Source organism: Bombus affinis, chromosome 15 (genome assembly GCF_024516045.1).
Source record: "Bombus affinis isolate iyBomAffi1 chromosome 15, iyBomAffi1.2, whole genome shotgun sequence".
NCBI classification, from domain to species: domain Eukaryota; kingdom Metazoa; phylum Arthropoda; class Insecta; order Hymenoptera; family Apidae; genus Bombus; species Bombus affinis.
Window position 1 is genome coordinate 1,497,164 of NC_066358.1, and position 21,085 is coordinate 1,518,248.

The following is a 21,085-nucleotide window of genomic DNA, read 5'->3' on the forward strand; positions in this document are numbered from 1 at the left end:
CGTTCACATCCCGAAAACTTTTACGATGAAAAATTGTGTATTCTCAAGCTAGTACACCTTCTTGATGCCTTAATTACTATTACAAATACGAATTTCGACATTTTGCTTATCTAATATACTCCCAAAGATAACGACGGTTGAATCGTGTCATCGTTCGTATCAACTTTGTATTTAAAATATCGATGACGATCACGTGGATCGACATTTTTATTACTTACCTATTAATCATAAAATTTCTGATGACACGCGCTTGATGTAACACGTCGTGTTGCGATTTCAATGGCGATGCACGATTAAGCAGACGAATGATTCATTTTCGTTCGTTGCATTTACCATAAACTTATCAACGCGTACAGATTAGATAAAGCCAATCGGAATTTAAGAGCGATCTTTGTTAGACTGGGAGAAAGAACGATATCGGGAGAATCGTCTTTGCGAGCTTCGTGACTGCAGATTGGAAACGAACGAAAAGAAAAAGAAGAGGAACGTGCGAAAAAGTGGCGAGCTCGTGCTGAACGAGGAAGATGGCGGGCTTGGTAAATCGTCTCACAATGGGAGGTCTTGCGCTGTCGATCGGCCTCTGTTTCGTCGTACCGAGTGCAGTCGTTGCCGCGCACGGACAGCATGAACATCTACTCCTTAGACGTGAGTGTGCTTCGTTACATCATTCAAAGTCGTGATACGTATTCTTTAAATTCTATTATTCTATGCGTAAAATATGTGACTAATTCGCGTTTCCGACACGTGTCCTTAATTTCTACGCTGTTCCCAAGAATCTCAAGTTTTTCATAAAAATTTTGTACACTGCGCATGACAATTTCAAAAGGAACCTTTAATTTGGATTTGAATTTAAATATGAGTTTGAATTTGAATCCGAGTTAAATTTGCAAGTGACGGTTATCGGATACAAAGTATTAAAAAAAAAAAAAAAGAAAAGAGTACGATATGCTGTTTATCTACCCCATTAACGCGTACGTTTCGAGCCGAAGCAAAACGAACATTTGAAATATGCCGATTTATGTCACTACGATTTTCAGTTATAATTCGATTCTATGTATCTCGAATTTTAGTCGCATTAAATTGGTGTCGATGAGTTCTTTAAAGCGCGCTGTATCGCAGCTAATGAACTCGTCGAATGTAACGAAAGCTGAAAGAAAAATGCGCTAGTGTACGGTCTCGACGAGGTTTCTTTAGCGATAAGATCTCGAGATCTTGGGACGAGTGAATTTATAAGGAAAGTCTCGCGTGGTTTCGTTCCTTCATGACCGGGTGATCCTTTCTTCGGTTTCGTGGGGAAACACGGAGAGGCCGGATCTACGCTGCTGGTTCTCACAGTTAGGCGAATGTCGGCATGGAACCGCACATAATTAAAGAACAAGGGAGGTCGTTCCCTCTTGTCGTCTGATATTTCGGTATAACGCACTGTTCTCTGAGATGGACTGCAGCGTACGACTTAAACAAAGCTTGCTATTGCGTGAAACCCTATTATGAAGTCACACGTGACCTAGGAACAATGGCAGTATTTAACCCTCCAAAACGTATGACAAAATCTCAAATCCGTCTCTACACGATCTGCGGTTATTTCTATATAGAGATGACTAATGTATCGTGACTGATTTTGCTATATTACGATAGAAATCTCATTTCTTATACCTGGCTATAATATCAACGTTTAAGCTCGAATTATTGCTCTATGTTATCTTCTGATATAAAGTAATCAAAAGTTATATTTACAACTATGAAATACAGCTACAGGTGTGATACTGACGCACTACCGATAAAAATAGTACCGAATCTACTAATGCACATATAAGTTGCGCAATGACTCAATCGTCAGGTTCTGGTAAATCATTACCGTAAGAATTGAATAAAGTTTCTGAGAATTATTGGACGAATGCTACGTGACAACGATGAAAGGAACGAGGCTCGATATACCTAACAGTGGCTTCTGTGTTTAAACGTACGACTATCGTTGTGTAATAGGCCGAAACTATGGAAGCGGGGCACGTTAAACTCGACCATCGATCGGCAACCTTCTAGTCGAAAGCGAATAAAAGATTTCGCGGTACTTATTACGAAATATTCGCCACAAGTTCAGCATCGGGAGTTTAAATTGTAAAAGAGAATCAGCAAAAATTTCTGATAACGGTTCAACTTTATCGAACTAAAAAAAACGATAAATATACGATCTTTATAATATTCTTATTTTCGCACTGTTGCGCAAACATTGTCTAACTAAAGTTAACCGCGATCACATACTTTCGCAGTTGAATCATTGATTTAACGCACACTTATCACCGTTGGCATAGTGCAACCTGTTACGTGGTTACGGCGAAATACCGTATAATGGAGAGAGAGCCTCTCGGATTAGATCGATTGTTCAGCGACCGTGGACGAGTGCACCGATGCGACGCGACACGCGATCATCGGCGGCCGAATTGAAAACAAACTTAACGTCTTGTTGACTCGTTACGATCGATTAATCGAGTTTAAAGTATGATCGATACCAAACCGACCGCGCTTGACCCAATTTCACCCGCGATCGGTAAAACGCGTCCCGCTTGCTTTCTGTAACAATGGCAACAAATCGTTTTCGCAAATCAAATCCATCTTGAGTTAATCGCTTTTCCGAAACAGTCTAGAGAAGAGATCATCAAATACCAAATGTGAATCCCTTTAAATTCATATCTGAAAACAGGGACCATAACTGTTGTAACTCCAGTTTAAGAAAGTTATGGTATAAGAATTTATATCTTAATTTAAACGAATTTGGTTACCGTTAACCATCGTGGAATCAATTTCAACTATCTTCGATTCTTATTAATAGGAATTGGTATCCGGTGTGAATAATAAAATTGTAAATTTAAATTATCTTTAGTCATGATGGTTACCGGTAATTAAAAAAATATCGAACAACGCTCGTAAATTAAATTAAACGAAATAACATTATTGGAAGCTGTTCGAAAACTTTGACTGCCCAGAACACTGCGAAGAACGATCGTCCTCGATTAGTCGGGGTTTGGCGATAATCACGATACACGAAACGAGTCGATGAACAAGTATATACAACTGAAACGATGCCGTCATCGAATTTAACGTGAAGCAATAGAGCGGATCTTCGTGGCCGAGTTGCGTAACGCGAATACGGTGAGAAAGCATACAGAAGACCGTGAAGAGACGAGCCTAGCGGGCTGGCTAGAACAAGTCCAAGGAAGAAACGGGAGATCCTTCGCGGGGCCATCGGGAATGACGATCATTCGGTTTGGGCTGATGAAACGACGCCGAGAGGAAGACGTTCCAACGGTGGTACGAGAATGACACCGATCAGGACGGTGGTCGGGATCTCGAGGCTCCTTGTCCTCGTACCTGTCACCGTCTGTGCAACCATTTCATACGTCAACCAACAACTGCCGCGATGCAGCGACCGAACACCACCTCCCCGTATGTATATGCGATCCTAGTCCCTTTGCGCTCGATCCCTGACCCTTATTTCGTTAGAAGTTCGAACAATCCTTACGAACAGCTAGAAAATTGGCCCGTGTAGGCTGAATGAGATGTATGAAACGAAAGTGCATTGTACGCGACAAATATGAATGTGAAAATGTTGAAGATTAGAGATTAAATTTGGTTGTTTGAAGGATGATGTGTAACGCTCATATGAATTTTTCAGAGACGTTGGCAAAGTGTCGATACGACGAAGACTGTATGAAGAATGCTTATTGTTGGGACCAGGAAGCCTGTCTATGCAAAGACGGTTTTATCGTCAACAAAAATCGCACGCACCTGGAATGTCTAAAAGGTACAATTTTTAAGTATTTCTCATTACATTATAATAAAACATATTTTACTAAATTCTAAAAGTCGAGGTATTCAAATTACATATGAAAAAGGAAATTCTCCATATTAAAGCAATATATAGAACGACTTATAAAAACGTAAAAATATTTGTTAGAAACAGAAATCACGAAAATTGATACGACGAAAGAAATATCAATATCTATAACGTTAGTTTTATTACATAATTAGAATTTATTGCGCGCTCTCACTTTCAACATTATGTAACCACGCGTGTTTCTCCATGTCTTTGAAATTTTTTAATCAATTCCCTAATTATCAGTCAAATCAGATAAAAATAACCTCGGTAAATTTTCGCGTCAATCTCAGCTAATCGAGTTGAGCATAAATAGTTAAATATTTTTTTTGAAACGAACAACAGGAACCGATTGACCTGGATAAAAATTCTGATTAATCATCTTCCTCGTCGCTAAGTCGGAATCGGTGTCGCCGACCCCGGAAAACGTGATTCCACGGACATCTTTCTTCGTTCGTATTCTAAGCCGTCCCGTTCTCACGGTCTCATCGTCTTCTAGAGCGTGTCGTTCATCGTGCTCGTCGGTCCGACAAAACTGAGCTATATTTTCCTCGACTTCCCACGCGAAGGCTAGCTTCTAACGAAATCACGGAATCCATCAACGTCGAAATTGATTCGAGAAGAATTTGTTCACAGTGGCGAATGCTATCGGGGACCCCTGTGAAGTGGACATTCAATGTCAGGTGACCTTCGCCCCTTACTCGGAGTGCCGACAAAGGATCTGCCAGTGCTCCGACGGTTCTCACTACGTGGAAGGAAGGTGTTACGAGTCTGTAGGTGAGTGTACTCCACTTCCTGCGAAACGCTTCAGTTTCCTCTATCATTATCCATAAGCAGGTGCTATAATTATTTTTTCACCTTCGCACGCTCGATTCGAAGGTTAATTAAAATATTTCTACGACGTAATTTACACTGACTACAAAATATATCGGCGTATGCCATTGTTTTTCTATGAAGCGTCTTTTTTTCATCGAACTTTACATTTCGTTTTCGTGGTATCAGCTTTTTGATTAATCGTACGAAAGCGCTACTAAATCATACGAATTTTGTATTATCAAATTACTGTTATATAAATTATTATTACCAAATTAAGTTTGTGGACATAATTTTTTTCTTCTCTTTCGTTGTCTCGGAAGAAAAACTCCGATTATATCCACTTTGTTCATCAGACTGTTAAAGATTCCCTCAATACTAGCGATATTTCTTCTCCTTGTAAAGATGCTTTAATGTCTTTGAAAAAATTCCAAGCTGTAGTATAGAAATGCTGATCGATACCGATTCCTGTTCAGGATTAGGACTTCCTTGTCAATCGCACCGGAATTGCTACATCAAAGACAGTTTCTGCGTGACAGGATTTTGTGCGTGTACCTTGAACTATCATGCGAATCCACGCAACGACGTTTGCATTCCAAGTATTGGTAAGCGTGCCACTTGTTACGTTGTATGCATGTATTTACGTAATAGTTGTGCTTGAACGGAGAAGAAAATCAAAGTGATCCGTGCGTGGCTTGACAGAGTTAGGTGGTAAATGCTCCAAAGATTACGATTGCATCGCGGAGAACTCGAGGTGCCTCGACTTCTGTACGTGCAAAGTGGATCATGTGCTATCGAGCGATGGCAAACGGTGTTTGAAAGTTAGCGAATCCATCGGAGAACCGTGTCAAGAGAATTCTCAATGCCAGTTATTTCAAAGGGAGTCCGAGTGCGGACCTAATGGCAGATGCAGGTGTATCAAGTACTTCCATCAACGCGGTTCTATCTGTCTCAAAGATACGTGTGAGTACCGTTAGCGTCGCTTCACGGCGAATCAAAACTAATTCGACCGATGCATCGTCATTTTAGTGTTGAATGACAGATGTCAAAGTCATAGAGAGTGTATTACCGAAACGTACAGGGACTCCAACTCCACCGAGGTGATGAACGTTGATTGTATAGATGGTAAGAATTCATTTTAACGTTGGTGAACGAAGTAAAAGCTCGTAGGTATACCGCTTCTCAGAGTACCGATCTATCTTCCAGGCTTTTGCAAATGCGCCAAGGATTACATTCTGGCAGAGGAGCTACACGATTGCATCCGATATAGCGACAATGGTAACAGCTCTCTCGTTCTTCGTTGCATTTTGTGAAATAAATATTTTCATTTTTCGTTTTGCATCGCATAACAAATGCATTTCATTCGTTTTCAGGCGCTGCGACAATTACAGAGTCCTGGCAACAACTTCCTCTAGTTCTAAATTTTGTATTTTTTGCGAGTTTTTCATTGACTTTGTGAATAAGAGGGACACAGTCGTTTATAGCAACGATTGAAAAGATATCATAGTCTTTCGCAGTTTTATCGAGTTATAATGACGTTATTATTGTACAACTATATTTATTCAAATGTTTCCTTTCATTGTAAATACGCTGCATTTGTGTAGATAGAGATGAACATATCATTACCAAAGACAAATCCATTTTCTCCAACCGGTTCGTATTTATTTATATCACAGAAGGTTAATCGCTGTTCAACGTGTATTGACTCTCGTCCAGCGGAAGCTATATCATTCTATCGAGCGTCGAATATTTTATTTTATGACGATAAACCATCTATGTGACGACTAAAGTTACTTAAAAAATGAATTCATTCATACACCTAGTTTGATAGAATAACAATACGTAAATTCCGAATTAAGCCAGCCTCGTCGTCAAAGGGTTAACATAAACAATCGCGCAAAGATCAGGCAGTTGCTTCTGTAGCAGCACTATACTCGTACGAATAGCAACGAAAGCAAATTTGTACGAAAATACATGCGTTGATGTACGATCTCTAGCTTCTAATTTATTCCCAACATTTTCCAATATTTAATTAAACGACATCCTGCGTGCGGAATTCGACATTTCCCAGTCTTCTTTTATCATATCCGCAGCCTTTTCAGCGACCATATAAGCAGGCGCATTCGTATGACCTGCTATTATAGTAGGTATCACACTGGCATCCACAACTCTGAGACCATTGATCCCGTGCACTCGTAACCTATGATCCACCACACCCGAGTTCCTCCTTGGGCCCATCTTGCACGTTCCTACGAAATGACCTAGGGTCGTGCTCACGTGCCTCGAGACGCAAGCCCAGTACAGATCAGAACCAAACGAGACGTGTTTGCATCCTGGGAACGCGACTGGCAATAGCGTCGCGTTGAAACGTTTGAAAGCTTCGGTCGATGCAACATTTATAGCCTGAAACAGCAATGAAAAGTTAACTTTATATCCTATTACCATATTAGTAGCGATAGCGATAGCAGAAAAAGAAGGAAGATGGGAAGAAACAGTAGGAGCAATCGCGACAGAGATGTATAAGAAAAATTAATAGCTGTAAGGAAACTCTACGGTGGATGCGTTGGAAAAGCGGTGATTGTAAAACGCAACATAAATAGCCGTGGCGATATCAAGATAAACATTACATTAAAAGTAACAACCTTTTTAATGCCTCGAACCATAGTTCTGAGATCATCTTCGTGATCGTAGTAATTTATGTCGAAAATAGGTCGGTCATGTGGATCACACGATTTCAAGGTAATTCTTCCCCTACTTTTTGGCTGTAAGAGTACCGGGACGATGGAGAAAGCGTCAAAACCTTCGTAACCGGCGAACACTTCTTTGTAAAATTCGTCCGTTAAACCGAGAAGTCCCCTGTAACTGCCCGATATATCACCGGTTAGAGCACTTATACCTAAAACCAGTTCAATGTCGGGAACATCAGTCCCTTTGTTTTTCCGCGAAGTCGGGCGTGGATAATCTTTCAAGTAATCCGAATTTACATTGATGGAAGTTATATTCGGTGGCAAAGAGACTGAAAAACGAAAGTAGTAATTTTAAGGTTGTGTGATATCGTTTAAATTGTTAATCGCCATTTAACGTACATAGCTCGAGGAATTTCTTTACCGTTACCTCTCTTGTCGTTGTATCTCTTCGAGCGCGTTTTACTATGAAAATTGTTAGTATTAAATTGCAACTTCTTGACTAGATTCTTTGGATAATCCTGTTTCGTATCGATAAAGGCGAGACACTCGGCTCCTCCGGGCAACGTCAATGGCCCGGTTCCTTTAACGAAATAGTCAACGGTGTTGGCTAGATTCGAAGCTAGCCGAGGTTCCACTATGGTCACGCTCTCGTTTACGAGAAAAGTCAGTGCCGACATGCTGACGTGATCTTGAAGATTATATCCAACCGGTAGATCCTCGATTACATGGATACCTAAAGACTCGAGATGACTTTTCGGCCCTATTCCCGAGAGCATCAACAACTGTGGTGAGTTCAGGGTACCTAAATAATAAATATACGAGTAAGAGACGTTAACGAAGAGTTTTCGCAACAGTTTGGCGGCCATAGAGAATATTAACAAATATTAGCAGCTCTTCCAAGGTACCTGCTGAAAGTATTATTTCTTTCTTGGCAGAGACAAACAGTGTTTTGCCATTCTTAATGAATTCTACACCCATGGCTGTTTTCGTCTTTGGATCGACGACGATCTTCGTTACTTTTGATAATTTGGAGAGATGCAAGTTCTTCCTGAGTCGAATAGGTCTTAAGAACGCTTTGTTAGCACTGACCCTGTGTCCGTTTCGCAGATGAACCTGAACCGTAGAAAAGCCAATAAGACTGTCGCTGTTGTAATCAATTACATCATATCCTAGTTCTTCGCCAGCTTGGAGAAAACATTCTCTTAGAGGAGAGACGTATGACGGAGACGTCACGTCAAGATATCCTCCGCGGCCATGGTATCTGATGAGAAAAGCCGTGTCAGAAGAACAATATCATAATCGAATTTAATCGGTAAACGAGGAATTTAATTTAAGTAACATTATCACGCTGTTTCTCAAGTTCTCTTAAAACGTTTGTTAAGCAAACATTGAACTAGCATATATTTCATAGTCACTTTCTAGTATTCGCGAGTTCATTCGCATATATCTTCAATTAGTACATTTTACTGTGGATATGTTTATTATTAACACTTTACCGACCGCTAGCAATTCAATAGCACGTCCGACCAGCATCTCAGGCGCAGATTCTCCCTGTCGCTGGCTCTGTTTCGGTTTAGACACTCGAATACCATTCTTTTCGTTCATCGCGAACGGTAAGTTTTTCAAATTGGTACAAAACTATAGGAGCTTACGAAGCAACGCAACTGATGCAACTGAGCAAAGTACCTTAGTACTAAATAACAAATTACTGCTCAAATAATGAGAAAGATTGTCGGCGACAAAAAGCCGATTAATAGGCTATCGGTCGGTAAAGTGTTAACTAATATATTGCTGCCGTTTTGTTCGTAGATTCGACTGTTGCGTTATTAGTACGAAAATGCAGATGAAAGATTTTCAAGACAATTCGCGAAGACCCTTTTTATATTTTCCTATTCACAGCGTAGTACGAGAGACTCGAAGTCAAATATAATAAGCTATAAATTTCACATTTTAACTCTAATATGTTTTCTGAATCATTTTCGAACCAATCATATTTTTCTACGATCTGTCAACAAATTTATTTAGCTTAAGCTTCAAGCTTAAAATGAAATGAAAGAATTTGCAAGAAATTTATAAGAAATCTTGGAGCCAGGAACGTAATTATTTTCCAAATCGTTCATTATGAATTCTTCGTTCTTTCATTTCATTCTACAGTGAAAGGGTAAACTTGATACGGTACCTAATATCTTGATCCAGAAGCTTGCAGTTCTCCGATTTGATAAAATACGGTAGCACATCCTGATAACTCCATCCTGGGTTACCTTGTGCAGCCCAAGCGTCATAATCCGCGGGCGATCCTCTCGAATATATCATAAAATTCACCACCGAGCTACCACCAACAGCTCTTCCTCCTGGTAAATTGCAACGACCTTCGTTCATCGATAAACAGTAACCGCCAGACCCATTAGCGTTTCGGGGTCTTGGTTCGCTTTTATGTAATCGGACATAGTCCGTGATATGCAAAACTGAAGCTAGCAATGGTATATCTGTAAGGAAGATCTCGTCTTTGCCCTCCTCTAACAACAGTACATTCCAATTAGAATTTTCTGTCAGACGATTTGTCACTACTGATCCGGCAGAACCAGCTCCAATTATGATGAAATCGTATTCCTTGGACATAGATATTTCATCGGTGACAAAGTCATTGTCCACGGTTGGAATTTCGGTGAAAAATTGGTATATAGTCTCTAGTATGGCGGGAGGAAGAATACATTGCACGAAGGACAGGAACAAAACAAATGTCAACAACCTTAACATCGTTTATCAGGGATTCAGTGAATTCAAGCGACGACGAAATCGATTTCTTTGTGTACTCGGTGCACGTATGATTGAGAAAATACAAAATTTGTAGAAATAATCACTTATATCACTTTGACACTTGTCACAGAAAATTTGAAACTCTTGAATCGAAACTTTAATCGAGACTTAAAAGGTCGTGTGTTTCTAATGTAAATATAGCAAAATTGTGAGGCAACACCTCGTAGCTTCCCATTGTCATCGACTCGCACGATCTTTGTGCCTCGTTACCTCGAAACGAATTTGCTCGACACGATCGACGTCTGGAACGAGAGACACCTGGAATTCTTGATAGTGCTTGTATAGTCAAGGTATAATGACGCGAGTAAGAGTACGAGATGAATATCAAACGCCCACTTACTGAACGGAAGCTCCTCCAAAGAGATCGATGATCCGAATTAAAGGAACGATTCATCACGAGAAACGCCGCATCTGTCGTCGCTAATTTATTAATAGGCTTGATATTTATGAAGAAACATATTTCATTGGAATATTCAAATTTAGTTTCATAACGAACGTTTCTTTATAGAAATATTAAATACCGGTAGAGAATACAAATTATACGAAGTTGATATCACAAAAAACAATGTAAAAGTAGGACATCTTGAAGATGACGTCAGTCATACATCGAGTTTTTCCTAAAGTGCATTTATCACATTTAAATGAATGAATCAAGTAAAAACTAAAGACAACTCAAATAAAAACAATGAAAGATAGCGTAAAAATAATTTTGAAGAATAAGGACTATACTAATCCGCAAGATTTATAACATGTGTACAGGAAATCTTTCCGAAGATATGCAACATTTGCAATTTACCTTGTAAGAAGACAGACGGTTTTGCGCCGAATATAATTCTTTTCTTCATATAGTCGTATCGATTATAAAAGTATTTTCTTTCTTATACTCAAATGTTATTTATATAAATTTTGGTTATACAAATTCGTTATACGTTAAATTGGTTATACGTCACTGATTATACAAATTCGGTTTTGGTTCAGTGCTTACATATGACATTTTATACTGTAAACTTTTAGTTTCTAAGTTTGATGACTGTTTTTCATCTTATTTGCAAGTAAGATAAGAAAAGGAATCCATAGGAGAATAGTTTCTTCATTTTCGAACTATGATATAGTAGAAATCCTTTGATTCGACATTAGTCAATGATGATCGATGTAACCACCGACGGTCACGTCTATCCTGTTTCTTAATTAATTAATTATTTAATTATTAATCACTGATTTAATTTTAATTCTAATCGCTAATGTCGTGATCTTACCTTATACTGTATCGATAACGTTGCATGTGACGCAAAAATGATAAGAGAGTCGCATCAAATTTATTCTTACGTTTCATTCATGTTTTTTAAAATCTATATCAAGTTTGGTGATCGAATTAAATATAATTTCTAAATTTACAGCTTCTAAACTTTTCAATATATACATCTAATACTATAGCGAAAGCGCGCCAAATCTCTAGTAGCTCTACCTATCGTGTTTAAAAGAAAGTACAATTGAATGTATCTTAAAAGCGCGGTAAGAAACGAAAAATTGCGTGGTATTTATATGCGAAATTAAATATCTACTAAAATTACTCTTATACCCAAGAATAAAGTTCCAAATTATTTCAGTGTTTCGTGTTTAATCGGATGTGTTCACGAATATGGAGTTTTTGCGTGAAGTTGAGTATAATTAATGGTTTCATTAATAATATGATCATCATAACCTCGTTAGTCAGACATGGACGCTGTTATCACAACCGTGTGTTTGTGCCGAAAGGATATTTCGCGTTAATTTTAAATGCTGAGTATCGACATAAGTAATTTTAAATGCTGAGTATCGACATAAGTAATTTTAAATGCTGAGTATCAATTTAGACGAAATAAAAGAGTATGACGCACGATACACAGGCATGTTTCGTATCGTATTTCGAGCTTCGAGAAATTGGCGAAGAAAATTGGGCCAATGAAGAAGTAAGTAATTTGGTTGTCCGATCGTTAGTTTCGGAGTTTCAAGTTTCGATATATGTTGTTCGAATTCGGCTCACCAGACATTTGGCAATTTTCAAAGTGTTCCAAGAAACAGTCTTTTCTCGAAGGATGACCGAGTCAGCGAAGAAGAATCGGGAGTGAAGTAAAGTGGAAAGCCTTTTAACAGAGAATGCTGGCATGTGGGGTCACGGGGTAGATACGATCGAGCTTCCTTCCAGTGGCTGGCTGGTGGGGTGTTTTTCACGGGGCGTGGAAATAAGGGACGAGAATCGGTTCCTACGGTAGCGATGACTTCGAGACGCCGCAGAGCATCTTCGAACTCTAGTTACATACTCTCTATGCAACTCGGTTAATCTACTTTAGGTAATCTAGATAATGTAGGTGCTTTAGATAATCAAATTTAGTCGCACTTATTACGTTATCATCGAATAACAAAGGTTCGCGAAGGGAAACTAAACTTTGTATATCGTATTAATGAGGCTGGCGGCTATGCGAGGTTAAATACAAGGGAAATTGGCGAGACTCGCGGGTCCTCGTAGAAGCAACTTGCTCGAAAACTTGCGACGGGGAGAATATCGAAGGGCCATCGCTAGTCGGTGGTGGGAGAAGTAGAGCACATCGGCACCAGGGTAAGGGACAGCGGGTTCAGGAAAACGCGCAGCCGCAAAAGAGCAGGGTGGGAAGGCTGACAGTTTGGAGGTCTTTCAGGGGTGGTCTGTCAGTTTACCGGATGACCGCGTGAGCGCGCTGCCGCGCAAGACCAACCCTCTATTCGCGCTACATCCGGCGAACGTGACTGATCGTGTTCGATTCGCTACCGTTGGAAAACAGTCGGGTTTTGTCGCTCGGCCAATGGTACGCGATCTCCGTACGTATTCTTTACCTCGTCGCGTTTTTCTTATCACGGATCTTTTTCGATCATTCGTTCCTATACTTATCCGTTAACGTGCTACAATCGACGACTTGGAAAGTCACCATCTATCGACCGCCGTCACTGACCGGTCCGTCTTTTCGCTCTTTTCTTCGTTCTTCACATCGTACCAACCGTATACCTACCGCTGCACTTTGGATCCTGTTCCCTCTCGATCCGATCGAGCCGTTCTCATCTTGCGCGACCCTGTGACTCTGCGCAGTTTTCGTGACCGTAAACCCTTCGCAGCAAGAAGAGCATCATGGTACATCGTTCTCCTACGGCCACCGAATAGCAAATTAATTCGAAAAAAGGAAACAGAGAAGAAGGTCAAAGAAGAAAAATAAAAGCGAGAAAGCGAGTAAGAGGAACGGAGCAGGGAGAAAGAGGGGGAGGGAGGGGGAGAGATTCCTTTCCTCGAATAGTGTGTAGTGTATTCTTGGTGGATGGTATCGCAAGGATCGGTAGCTAGTTCGTGATGGGGGTGGCAACCAGTTTATCAGACGTAGTCAGTACAAGAAATCCACCAGGAAGATAATGCAGATAAATGCCTTCGGAGGGAAGAGCGGACAAGTAACAGAGGATTATATGTTGTCAGGTACGTGTATATATTCCTTTTTTCCTGTTTTTTTTTCTTTTGCGCTGTCACTGCGCGCATACGGGCATGTATGCGAGCGTGTATTTGTTCGAATATCTACGCTCGTGTACGTTTTTACATGCATAGTTTGAACAAGTAATAAATGTGTACGGACGTATACGTACACACGCGACATACGTACCCGCGTGTATGTGTATTGGCACACCTATATACGTACAGTTTGAGGCAGGACATGAAACTTTTACGAAATCTATCTGAAATCTTTATTGTATATCGAGGCAACTTGCAGCACGCCAACCTGCTGAAACATCTATTGTATTTTTACAAACTTGAATTTGGATTGCCTGATACTTGTACAATATAATATAGACATTCTCGCGTGTTTGACTTTCTTTGACTATCGTTCGTCTGCGAGAGCAGCATCGTTTCGTTTATCTTCTATTAGGTTTACTTCTCGTAGATTCGTAGGAAACGAGCTGGCAGAGCGTGGTGTTTATTATCGTCGTAGTTCACCTTATCTTTCTTATACCGTGAAACGGACGCTCGGTTCGTTTCGTGACGAAATCGAACGCGACAAAGGACGATAGACGGTAACGTGACCGATGACATTAGCTTCGGCAACTAAGTAACTGAAAAATCGCAAACATACGTTGCAGCGGGAGTATCATTAATCGACCAATCTCGACCTCGACTGTAACCTCAATTCAAGGTTTTACATACATTCAGGAGTGCTCGGTGTTGTATTTACCTTCGCAATGCCTCTTCACAAAGGAAAAGTATGTAATATTGCTTCTATAGTACGGTGTAAAGCACGAATTGTATTATTCACAACGCGGGACGTGGATGCGGTTGTTAACTATAGGTATCTACCTTCACATCGTGGAATAGTTTTTATCGATGCGCTCCGTAAATGAATCGAATCGGCCTCAATAACGAATTAACATAGCAACGAGAGCCAAGTTGTTTCGGAATGTTTGTTCAACAATACGAAAACCTTTCTCGAGTATGTATGTATATATGTATGTATGTATATGTATGCTGGCAAGTGGAGGATCTTCCAGTCAAGGAAACGATCGATCAGATATTGTATTAACCTTTTCGTCTTCGAACAGATGGTCCCTTCTATTTACGATTATCTTTTTTCCAAGATTTCATTCGGCAACGTTTGCGCTATATTAAAGGTCTCGATGCGCGTATCTATTTACGTACGTTGCATATTTTTGTAAACGTATTCGCGACTATCCTCAATGTAAAATATTTGCGCATTGAAATTTTTATTTAATTCGATTTGGCTGTCAAATCATGCTCGTATATCGAATGCGACGTGTCAGTCAAAAGCGTCGTGTATATTGTACATTGAAGGTTACGTAGCTAACGCGCGCGGGCTTAATACAAAAGATAGCGGAAGGATGAAATTACAAAGCACAGCTTGCAGACTGAAGGTGTGGTATGTGCGGATATGTGGAACATGAGATTCCGAGATCCCAGGATTCTGAATTCCTTGCGGCATATGTAAGATATCCTACGTGGAAGAATTAATACCGGATGTCTCGTAGCTGAAAATTCAAATGTGTACACAGCCGGCGTTTCCATTCTATGAACTGTATTTTATATTTCTTCTCGATTCCCTTTTTAATGAGAACCTTTCTGAATATAGTGTCTTTCCTCTTCGTTATTATTTCTGATGTATTCGGGAGATAAAAGAGTTTTTTTTTATGAGAAATTCTGCTGAAACAGAATTAACATTACGCTGTTTCAGGTTCGATGTAATTGATATAAAAAGTTTAAAGAATAAATTTATTATAGATAAAAAAATTCGTTCTTCAGTTTCTTTCAATCAACGATAATTAGCATAAATTGCGAATCAATCATCTTGTTTCCGTGTTCTTTACCGCGAGGTTTTTATCGAAAACGTTCGTTCTAGCGGAAAATAGAAAAAGTTGGATCGTTCCTAAATAATAGACGGTGGTCGCAGTTCCGTTCGGCTCGGAACTTCGCCTAACTTTACATAGCATCCTGACTGACGGGGAGAAAGAATCGGAAAAGAAATCAGATCAATGGAGAAAAAAAACTTTGGATAATTCGTGATATGTTGTTGCGTTGGATGGGGTTCGCGCGTCGGCGTTTTACCGAGAGAGAATCGAGACCATGGGCCAGCCACCAGAAGAAAAAACCGAGTATTCGAAAATGGAGCCCGGTGTAGAACAACGTAATAGAAAATTTATTCAGAGCTTAATCACATCGCGACAAAGACAGCATTGTTCGGGCGTGAACAATAGGGCGGTTCTGTGGGTTCACGTAGCGGCGACTGCGAGCATTCACTTCTCTGATTTGCAACGACTCTTTGCTTTTTTGATTTCCCTTTTCTCCTGGGAATTCAGGTCGCCATATCGACGCCACTTGGCCTTTTCTCTTCTCTTCTCTTCTCTTCTCTTCTCTTCTCTTCCCTTCTCTTCTCTTCTCTTCTCTTCTCTTCTCTTCTCTTCCCTTCTCTTCTCTTCTCTTTTCTTCTCGTTTCGTCATTTCGCGCCCTTGTTCCTTCGAGTTCAGAAATTTACGCAAACACGCGTAACAATTCACCTCGAAACGTGCCACAAAGATTTTATACGCGGCTCGTCTCGTCGACGCTCATTATAAAAGAGAACTGATTCTTTCTCGCGAGAAAATTCACGCTTTCGAAAATCTCATTCGTTTAAATTAGCTTTGATTCGATTCGATTCGATCCGATTTGATTGGATTCTATTCGACAATCTTTTAGAAAAGGAAAGCTTCGCTATATATGAACGAGATCCGAAATGTAACGTCATCTGTCATAATAGCCGAATAGAAACCGCGGACAAACAGTTTGCCCAGAGGTTTTTATTTGTAAATCATCGCCTCGATGTCAAGTTGACAGCGCGTACCGTTCAATTTTATACCTCGGATGCCGTCGCCTACGCGTTTCTCGCATTTCACGAATCACCCATCCCTGTCACGATCTTGTAAATTTGGCTAGCTATGACACGCGTTACCCGGGCGCGTATTTTTAAGCGAAATGTTCCGAACGTAGCGCGGTGCAAAGCGTCGTTTCGACTATCATCGGACATGTTTTTGTAACTGATTCGAGTCTATTCGTTCTGTTAATGATTTTGATTTGTTCATTGTATAGCTATCGAGTGTACCTTTCATTCATTTATTTCGTCATCTAAATAAATTATTTATCTTCATCTCGCTTCGATTATTTTCAGTTTTGCACGGTACGTGTACACCTATCGATTTCCTCGTTTCCGGCTAAAAATTATTTCCACCAGTTACTCATTCCGTTAACGAAGCCGAATATAATCGACAGCTGTACACCGTTTAGAACCCGTCCGAAAATTTGCAAAATAATAAATAACTTGTCGTTTTAACGAGTCGTCTAAACAAAAGATAGAAATCGAAACAGTCGATCGAGCGTGAGTTTCGTAATGGAAATACGGAGCGACGGAAATAAAATTTCCCGCGATCTCGTCATGAAACACGAAATAGATTCCGCTGACAAAATATTACCCGAATCGTTCGTCTCCCTGGACGTGCATATTTTTTCGGTCAAATAAAAAGTAACCGATGCAATCTCTATCTGTAGTACTGTTCTAGCATTGGGTCATTGGAATTTCTATAAATTCTATCGGGCCTTTTTACTCTCTGTGAAAACGAGGAAGGAGGACACGGGGTGAATGGCATAGTGATCCTGACAAAGGGCGTTAATGGCGAAGTTGGTGTTGGGGCTTTCGACCGTTTTCTCCTCGCAGCATTTTCTTCTCGTAGGTAGAAACGCGTGACCGCGTGTCGATACCATCGTTGTCCAATGCAATACAAGGGTCACCTATCGTTTATTCTCGCCTCTTTAAACGTCCTCGTTGTTTAAAGCTGATTTCCTCCCAAAACACGTTTCTTCCGCCGTCTTTCTTTTCAATTCTTTCCGTTTACACATACCCTATCGTAAATCCTACTATTCGTAAACGTAGCATTTAACGGTTAACGGATTTTTCTCTTCCTCTCGTTCCTGCTGTAATATTTACGTGAATAAAATTCGCTCTTACATTACATCGTTTTGGATGGACGCTGTCAGCTCTCCTTCAAGCATCGACTGATCGAAATTCATTTTATTTTCGGCGAGTTTTCGTGATCGATTTCACAAACGTTTGCCGGTTCGCGACGCAATATTTACATATTTCGCTTCAATTTCTATTTAGTTACCTTATTCGCGCGAAGTCGCCACAGAGAGAATGAAGCTTATTAGTATGCATAACTGCGCCCAGTAATCCGTACGATCGTTTGAAATTTTAGTTGCGCGAAGTAATCGTCCGTTCCAAACGGATTACTCTACGTGGAAGAACCTATTTACACGGACGGACGATGCGAAAGATCGCATCGTCGACGATCAGAATCTACGGATAGCCACAGTCGAGTAACGTATTCGCTCCGTAATAGGAAAAATAAGCAGAATATCGTCCGGCTTACGTGAAATCACGTACGAACCTCAGCTAACGGATGTTCGTACTTGCGTCAAAATCATACACCGCGAGATTCGTACCGTACCGTGTACATCCAATTGTAATCGATTTAAAAGGAAATAAATAAAAATAATCCTCCAAACGCTGGTGATTCGATTTTTCAATACCAGGAAGCGTTGCAGCGACGCATTCCTTTACGCCGGTGGAAATGAAATATTTTTGAAATTCGTCGCGTGAAATATATGTATAATCGTAGCTGTGACGGAATTTCGATTTGCAGCGATTTGAAGTCAGTACCGTGAGCGAAATTTTCGGAATTTAACCAATTTTTGAGCGGTCCGTTATCGAGTGCCATATCGAAAAGGCTGGTGTTCGAGGGTTACGGATAGGTGGTGCGCGCGTGGCTGGCCCTGTAGAACGCTGTTAGCGAGAACCGCAAGAAGGGTTAGTATTTGACCTGGTAACTTTTATTATGCCGATACAGGTTGGATGATAGCTCCGCTGTAAAATCAGTGTTCGTCGCTAAATCAACGAATCGCTGATTCATCGTAGGCAACAAATAAGCATTTTCCGAATAAAACTGCCGCTCCTGGTTGCCAGCGACGGTTCAACACAGGGCCGAAGCCCGTGGCGAAAAATTTGGCGGAGCGTGCTGAATTAAAGCTCGATATGAGAACGAAAATGAATTTGCTGGAACTCGCAACTTTTATCTTTTGCCTCTTTTTTGGTCTTTCGAGGGCTCCGTGGTTGACGCCTTGAATCGTTTCGCCATTGATTAACCCGACTTCTAAACGTACGTCTCATGCTAACGCCGCAGTTTATTAATTCAGTTTATACAAGTGCGAGTTAATTAAGCCTCGGTTCGGCCATTCGTAGGAAAATTTGTAGCCAGGAGCGTGGTTTGTCGGTGATTAAGCGGCAGTTAAGCAGAGAATAGATGCCAAAGAGGAACGTATCACGATATTAGCATATGGCATTGTAACGCGGTTGGAGGTTAGGTAGGCGTTCATCGAATTGTGGACGCGCGAAGTCCAGCGTAATGTGTTACTTGGCAAAGTGGATAGAGCGGTTTGCACGGGCTGTTGCTCTCCTTCCCTGTAATTTTCTTTCACGTTCGCCACGGTTTATTTCCTTCGTGTTTTACGTTTTCAAAGCTCCCGTGTCACGTGAAATTTTCCGCACGTAAAATATATTACTCCGGACATATTACCTACGACTGTTTGCTTATAGTTAGATGAATGTTTATCTTGACTTGCACTTCTGTGACTGCTATAAATCAAAATGAAATATCGCTTCTGCAATGAGTGTGTTTACCATGCAAAGATGCTTCTTCGTCGTAGCTACTTGTTAGACGGCAACCTGAGAGTAGTTTCGAACCTTTGCAATATTCGATTTGGAAGATTCATCGTGGTGAGGTTTCGACAGCGCGTGCGCTAGTTCAAAGGGGGGGGGGGGTCGGAGAATAAGGAAAATCAGTGTAGGTATTTTCGATTGGGCGAGAATTCACGATGCAAAGGTACAGTCGTGTATATCGCATTCGTATGTTTGTCATTCCGAGTGTGTTGAACACGTCGATCAACTTGCATTAGTCTGTGTCGCGTGTTATCCTATTTTGCGTGTACGTAGCAACACCGATCACGAACATGAAGTATCCGACAAAGGCAGGACTTTTCTTTGCTTCGAAAGCTTGAATTCGTTTATTGCCAATGGCAAAGGAAAGATCGCGACAAATCTCGAAGCGGTCAAACTAGGGTTAAACTTGTAACGCATATATTTTCCTTGTCGCTAAGCTATCGAGGAAAAGAAAAGAAAGGAAAAGAAAAATGTTGCATAGCAGTGTTTTCTCGAATTTGAGAACGACACACCTTCGAGAAGGAATACCAACTAACGGAAAAATCCTCCTCGTCTGTCCAGTTTCAGACAAAACATCGAAACTTGTTACAGTGCATCGAGGAAGCGTGTATCGTTTTTTACTCACAGTTCGCCGATTACGAAACACTAGAATTACGTTTGAAGATCGAGAGAGTCGCCTGTAGTCCAGCGCAAGCGTTTAATTCGAAGTTCAATTATGGCAGGAAACTCTATAACAGAGTAAAGTTATACTCATCACCGCAAAACAGGGGTGTATCGTAACTCGAGCACTTCGATGCGAAAGTGGGTTTTCGAAAAAGCAAAGGTAACTTATGATGCGCCGAGGGGTTCGCTAAAGGAGCTTTAGAAACGCGAAGGAAGCGGAAAGCCACTTCAAAAGCAGCACAAGTAGCGAAAACACTTAAGCGAAAAGAACTTGAGCGTTCCTGGCCAACAAAATAGAATGCGTACGAAATAGTGGAAACTGTGCAAAGGAGCATAATGCAAATGCATAACAAACAGAGCTTGCGCTTCGCCTGTTTTCCATCGAGTAGTTTATTACAAATTCCCATGAACGCGAATCTCTCAAAATCCTTGAAAATTTTTTCCAACCCTTTTTATCATCCCGATCTCCTATTCTTTTCGCCTTTTTATTTTAATCGATATACGAAACATTATTCTACGTCACGAACTTTCGTTTCGTAATATATGTACATGTATAATCTTGTTTCAAATGTAATCAAATTCAATTAGCGTTCTCTCATTGTGGACCACGAACATGTTCGTGTACGAGTTGCCTGGCTATCTGTTAGACTCTCGAGAAAAGTCCGGAACACGTAGCTAACTTTACACACGAGTTAACTGGATACTCTCTCTCTCTCTCTCTCTCTCTCTCTCTCTCTCTCTCTCTCTCTCTTTCTTTCTCTCTCTTTCGCTTGTAGAATTTCATTTTTACGATAAATTCGTTGGTAGAGTACTCGAAAGAATCGCGGAATTAGCAAAGAAAAACAAGAATCATATTGCCGTTGGTCGATGGAAACAAGAATTTATTAAGCCATTTGAAACCGTAATACACAAAACGAAGAACTGTTTGAAT

At 40.5% G+C, this 21,085-nt stretch overlaps 3 protein-coding genes across 5 annotated transcripts in view; 2 read left to right on the forward strand and 1 right to left on the reverse strand.

Annotated features, from left to right (window-relative positions):
* The first annotated feature begins 254 nt into the window (after window positions 1-254).
* On the forward strand, window positions 255-6,674 carry LOC126925028 (rh5-interacting protein-like). 2 transcript variants are annotated; one of them, XM_050740161.1, is made up of 8 exons: window positions 255-645; window positions 3,671-3,799; window positions 4,508-4,648; window positions 5,161-5,289; window positions 5,387-5,647; window positions 5,714-5,809; window positions 5,891-5,962; window positions 6,058-6,674. In XM_050740161.1, the coding sequence occupies exons 1-8, from the start codon at window positions 525-527 to the stop codon at window positions 6,141-6,143; spliced, it is 1,035 nt and encodes a 344-aa protein (XP_050596118.1). In that variant the 5' UTR covers window positions 255-524; the 3' UTR covers window positions 6,144-6,674. The 2 variants fall into 2 exon arrangements, with proteins under 2 accessions (XP_050596118.1, XP_050596117.1); XM_050740160.1 differs by lacking the exon at window positions 255-645 and adding an exon at window positions 2,744-3,441.
* On the reverse strand, window positions 6,304-11,242 carry LOC126925017 (glucose dehydrogenase [FAD, quinone]-like). Of its 2 annotated transcripts, XM_050740114.1 has the most exons (7): window positions 10,985-11,242; window positions 10,529-10,805; window positions 9,551-10,446; window positions 8,273-8,632; window positions 7,793-8,169; window positions 7,327-7,700; window positions 6,304-7,087 (listed from the first exon to the last, which is right to left on the reverse strand). In XM_050740114.1, exons 3-7 carry the CDS (start codon window positions 10,126-10,128, stop codon window positions 6,713-6,715), a joined length of 2,064 nt encoding a protein of 687 aa, XP_050596071.1. In that variant the 5' UTR covers window positions 10,129-10,446; window positions 10,529-10,805; window positions 10,985-11,242; the 3' UTR covers window positions 6,304-6,712. The 2 variants fall into 2 exon arrangements, with proteins under 2 accessions (XP_050596071.1, XP_050596072.1); XM_050740115.1 differs by having other exon boundaries at window positions 9,551-10,608.
* A 1,615-nt stretch (window positions 11,243-12,857) lies between these two features.
* Window positions 12,858-21,085, forward strand: part of LOC126925013 (gamma-aminobutyric acid type B receptor subunit 2) — an 84,273-nt gene continuing 76,045 nt past the window's right edge. The window contains exon 1 of the mRNA XM_050740104.1: window positions 12,858-13,663. The gene's annotated coding sequence lies outside the window, so the exon portion shown is untranslated. The remainder of the gene's footprint in view (window positions 13,664-21,085) is intronic.